Raw genomic sequence first — 5775 nt, 5'->3', positions numbered from 1 at the left:
GGATTCGAACCAACGACCCGCAGATTGCGATTCGAGCTCCCTAACCACCTGGTCATGCCGGGCATTAAACAAAGTAATGAGCACAAAGATAATTTATACTACTGTGTGATTGATTATATTTTCCCGTTAGTGTGTCTGTTTTTAATACATAAATATACGTTACTTTAACTTAATACGTTTCTACAATTAAAATAAACTCAATGTACGATTAAATCTCAACAAGTCATATTTGTTTGTTTGTATGAAAATAATACAAAAAAATTAATGGAAAACAAGTAAAATTTGATAACGAAAAAGGTATTTTTCCCCCAATTAAAGATTAGCTAAAATACATCTGCTCAAACACCCGGAAGGTTCGGCTTATCGCTCTTATTTTAATAAACGCGATTTATCCAATTACTCCAGAGGGCACGCATATATCAATTGTAGCGGCCTCTAGCAGGTTCACATTGAAATCAAAAACCACTGACAGAATCAATTTATCACAATTATTACAAATGAGCCTTTTTAACTCATGTTTTAGTATAAAGAAAAATTTGACTTAATTTCGATCAATTTAAGTTATTTATTTTATGACATAATTGATATTGAAAATACGTGGACTACTTTAATGTCTTAGAAAAGGTATGTCAACAGCAATCATTCGTACAGTGAACTTTTCTTTTATGTCGAATAGCTAAACATGTTATAGTTTAAATATTACCACCTTGATATGCATTTTGAAGTATTTCGAAGAGATTTTGTTGTGTGTGCATTAAATGTGGTAAAATTAAAAAGGTAAACATGAATCGACGTGTCGTTGTTTTTTTAGCGCAAAACTATAGAATGGGCTATCTGCGGTGAATCGAACCCCGAACTTTAGTACTGAAAATCCGTAAACTTGCCGCTCACCCACCGGGAGACAAATGTTAATTGAAAGATTTACTTTACTGTACAGTTAGGGCGCTCGACTCGCAATCTGCGGGTCGCGGGTTCGAATCCTCGTCACACCAAATATGCTCGCCCTTTCAGCCGTGGGGGCGTTATAATGTGACGGTCAATCCCACTATTCGTTGGTAAAAGCGTAGCCCAAGAGTTGGCAGTGGGTGTCTGCCTTCCCTCTAGTCTTACACTGCTAAATTAGGTACGGCTAGCGCAGATAGCCCTCGTGTAGCTTTGCGCGAAATTCAAAACAAACAAACAAACACTTAGTTCTGTAAAGCTTCTTCTCACGAAAATTATATATATATCAAATATTAAACTATGTAATTACATGATAATTGATTCCGTTATTTTGCTATTAAAACAAATTCAAATCACTTGCAACTGAATAAAGTATAGAAAGAAATGAAGCCAACACTTTGAAATAAATTCACGTAGCAGTAAAGAAAGGCTTAAATTTGATAAACTTTTGGATCGATTCCAGTAAGAGTGTAATGAGGCAGTGCTGCAAGTGGAAAAATAATTTCTCTTTATTAGCAAAGGACCGGGCGTGGTCTTGTAATTAGCGTGCCCGAACTGTGCAAAATTTAAAAAACAAGAACAACGTTTCTTTAACAGTATTATCTTAGATCGAAGAGGAGTCGTACAGAAGTTAAGAAAATAAAGTAATATTTTATAATGGAAATATATGCATGAACATAGAGTCGTATATAATGGAAATATATGCATGAACATAGAGTAGTATATAATGGAAATATATGCATGAACATACAGTTGTATATAATGGAAATATATGCATGAACATACAGTTGTATATAATGGAAATATATGCATGAACATACAGTTGTATATAATGGAAATATGATAATATTACAAACTTTCAGTTTAAGATTTGATTTCTTTGAAGTTAAGCACAAAGCTATACAATGGGCTATCTGTGCTCTTCTCACCACGAGTATCGAAATCCGGATTCTAGCGTTATAACTCCACAGACATACCGTTGTGCCACTGGGGGGGGGGGGCATTCAGTTTAAGAAGATAGATAGGTGGCTTAGTTCGTGAATCGATGAACAAAGGGGTGAGAGGTTTAATAAATAAATGGATCCATTTGTAAGTGAAATATTTGGTAGACGTATAGCTAGAATTTTAGCTAATGATGGTAAATGTTGAATAGATTGATCGGTGGACGTATAGCTAGAGTTTTAGCTAATAATGGTAAACGTTGAATAGATTGATTGGTGGACGTATAGCTAGAGTTTTAGCTAATAATGGTAAATGTTGAATAGATTGATTGGTGGACGTATAGCTAGAGTTTTAGCCAATAATGGTAAATGTTGAATAGATTGATTGGTGGACGATTGCTGATGAAGTGAATAAAAACTGGAACATTTAACCGAATATTTTTGATAGATGAATGTGTAGATGAATGACTGATGTGCTAGCTGGTTGGGTATCGAGAGTAAGTGAATAAAGGAAGATAGATTTGTAAACAGAAAAGTGGCCATTTCGATAACAAGAGTTTTTTTTACTTTTGAGACAATTTGATGAGGTTGGATGTTTAGTTTGTCGATTGGTTAAGCCTGAAATATATTTACCGAATTATTGATACCCACGTTCATTTGTCTTTTTTTTTTTATATTAGATGTTGTGCACGGAGTGAGATACTTAATCCTAGGTGAGATTTACAAAAAAACATTGAAATATGAAACGTTCCTGACACTGGTCTCCAGGTGATTTGACGGTAAGCTTAAGAACTTATAACGATAATTTGCAGGGTTTGATCCCTATGGCCGCCACAAGACAGACATCCCATTGCGCTGAAATTAAACGCGTGAACAAATCCTGACACTTGTATTTCATAAATAAAATAAATATGAAAAGTTTATCATTCATTACGTTTTATTTCATACAATTATATACTAATACTAAAGGCTCAATTTTATATATGTACTTATAATTAGTCATTTTTAGTAATCGCGTGTCATGTTTAAAGCAAATGCATTATTGACTTTTTGTATGTGTGTGTGTCTGAGTTGTGTTCATTCATCTTTACGCAAAAGCTAGGCTAAGAGGTTATAAAATTGTTCATTCTATCTACGAATATCATTTCATTCAAAACAAATACGTTGACATTGCATCTTGGAGGAGGTGAGCAATCTCAAGGTCATACTTATTATTACGAACAACTTGTTTGTTTTTTTATCAGACGCTGTACAAGAAAACAAATAAATTCGAATAACAGCGACAAAGTATTATCAGAAGAAACGCAGGTTTTAAAGTTTCACGAGAAATGAAAGTCAGATGCATCCCAGCCAAACAAAATTTGCTTTGCAGCGTACTAATTTACTAATTAAAATTTGTGCGATATTATTAAAACTTTGTATTGCAGGTTAAGCCTAGATATCTGATTTAGGGTAAATAATGAATAAGTTAATGGCACGTTCAAATTGGTACTAACTTAAGCCAATTTCTTACCTTTTGAATTTGTCGTTAACTAACTCCTTATTTACCGTGAATCAGATATTTAGGCTTATCCCACAATACAAAGTTTTGATAATATCTCACAAATTTTAATTAACCAAGTATTCTAAGTATTATCAATACATGTTTATATTATTGTGTCTATGTATAAAAATATTACAAATTTCAAGAAAACGTACTATTTATCACAAAGGCAGGAACTGTTGATAATATATGATAATATTTAAGAGGCAATGAGATAAAATATACATTTGAATAACTGCTTTTCAATATTAAAAACTTATATTTAAAATACATATATCATGAACATGACTCCAAAGACAGAATAGAGTAATCTTACAAAATACAAAACAGTACAGGCACTCATTTTAGCAATAAAGACTTCCATAATCTTGACTTTCAACCGCTTAAATTTCTGCCAATTAATGAATCTTTCAAACACTTAAAAAAAACACAGAAATCTATTTGAAGAGGTATATCAAAACCTAACTGATGTCATTTGTTGAACAGAATTATCCATTCGAAAATTTTCTTCAAGAAAATGCTTTATACAAGTATTTCATTTAATGGGGAAGCATCACAATGAGACTGTTATATATACTGTGGTTCTGGAAGCATCACAATGAGACTGTTATATATATTGTGGTTCTGGAAGCATCACAATGAGACTGTTATATATACTGTGGTTCTGGAGCCATCACAATGAGACTGTTATATTTGATGTGATTGAGGATGTATTGCAATGAAAGTGTTATATATAATGTGGTTCTGAAAGTATCACAATGAGAATGTTATATACATAAAGCGGTTATCGAGGCATCACAATGAGACTGTTATATATGATGTGGTTCTGGAGGCATCACAAGGAGACTGTTATATATATTGTGGTTCTGGAGGCATCATGATGAGACTGTTATATCTGATGTGGTTTTAAATGCATCACAACGAGAATGTTATATATGATGTGATTCTGGAGGTATTGCAATGAAAGTGTTATATATAATGTGGTTCTGAAAGCATCACAATCAGACTGTTATATATAATGTGGTTCTGGAGGCATCACAATGAGAATGTTACATACATAAAGCGGTTATCGAGGCATCACAATGAGACTGTTATATATATAAAGCGGTTATCGAGGCATCACAATGAGACTGTTATATATAATGTGGTTCTGAAAGTATCACAATGAGACTGTTATATATGATGTGGTTCTGGAGGCATCACAACGAGAATGTTACATACAACAGGGTTATGGAAGTGTGAGTTGCTTACCTACTTTCCCAGCGAACGCTCCCATCATCAGTGCTATTAAAAGGAACATTGTTGTCCGAAGCTGTTGACCAGTAAACATGGCACTAAGTATACAATTTGTTTGGATATTTCTCAATCACTATTAGGAATAAGAAACCTGTAAATGTGAAAAGAAAGAAAATGATTAGTGATTCAAAATATTTATATAAATGAGAAATTGTTAATAAACTTTATGAAGAAGTAAGTAACGCAAACATACAATTTGAGATTTAACGTAATCACTATCCTGAGAATCAGTAAGTTTCTGCGGCCTTCCGATATCTTGTCTTCATATGAATGTTGTTATTGCTTAAACTTGTCTCTTATTTTTTTTATTCTATGATAAACAAGGTAAGATAATTTTCTACAGAGAGCTGAAACAAAACTATTTGTTGAATGCAGTTATATTTCAATATTTTCTGGTTCATATATATATAGAACCATAATTTAACCATGACATAACCATGATTCTGATTTTTGCTAATGTAGATGTTTGAAAGTATTTACTATTTTAAACCAGTTGACAAACTCTAAAAGCTGCGCGAAACGTATATTTCAGGCACTCTCACGTTTCTTCGCGAGCTTAGAACTCGACTTTATCGTGATCTCTACAAACTTATTTGTTTATAATCTGTCACAAAGTAAAGTTTCAGAAATAAATAACCATGAAAATCCGCCCAATTCATGAATTAGGCAAAGAAAATTAACCCATAAAAGGTGGATTGGGGGGGGGGGTAGAAGCACTTGTCTGGCCATGTTCTTCCTTCCCCAATAGTTGTAGTCTGAAAGATGAAATGGGTAAATCAATTAATTTGATATGCTAAAACTATATTAGTCGATCCTATCAAAGTAAAGGTTATATTTGTAAAGAATGTTTCGTGTTTCGGGTAGGGCGGTATATTTACTGATAGTGTACATAGAACCCAGCATGTCAAAAAATACGAATTTGACAATAGAATGTAATATATTTCAAAAGTTGAAAAGTAAGACATGTGAAAATATTCATACTCTATATGACATATTAACAGTGAAATACACTGCAGTCTAGGCCCAGCATGGCCAGGTGGTTTGGGCGCTCGA

General features: G+C 33.2%; 1 protein-coding gene across 1 annotated transcript in view; it reads right to left on the bottom strand.

The window, feature by feature from the left end:
* Window positions 1-4729, bottom strand: part of LOC111087171 (latrophilin Cirl-like) — a 60764-nt gene extending 56035 nt beyond the window's left edge. The window contains exon 1 of the mRNA XM_022392873.1: window positions 4678-4729. Coding sequence (XP_022248581.1) covers window positions 4678-4726 — 49 coding nt within the window. The 5' untranslated portion in view covers window positions 4727-4729. The remainder of the gene's footprint in view (window positions 1-4677) is intronic.
* Between the last annotated feature and the right edge of the window lie 1046 nt (window positions 4730-5775).

The sequence above is a fragment of the Limulus polyphemus genome, unplaced genomic scaffold, assembly GCF_000517525.1.
Source record: "Limulus polyphemus unplaced genomic scaffold, Limulus_polyphemus-2.1.2 Scaffold1822, whole genome shotgun sequence".
In the NCBI taxonomy this organism is placed as follows: Eukaryota; Metazoa; Arthropoda; class Merostomata; order Xiphosura; family Limulidae; genus Limulus; species Limulus polyphemus.
Note: the sequence above shows the minus strand (reverse complement) of the source record. Positions and strands in the feature narration are given on the sequence as shown.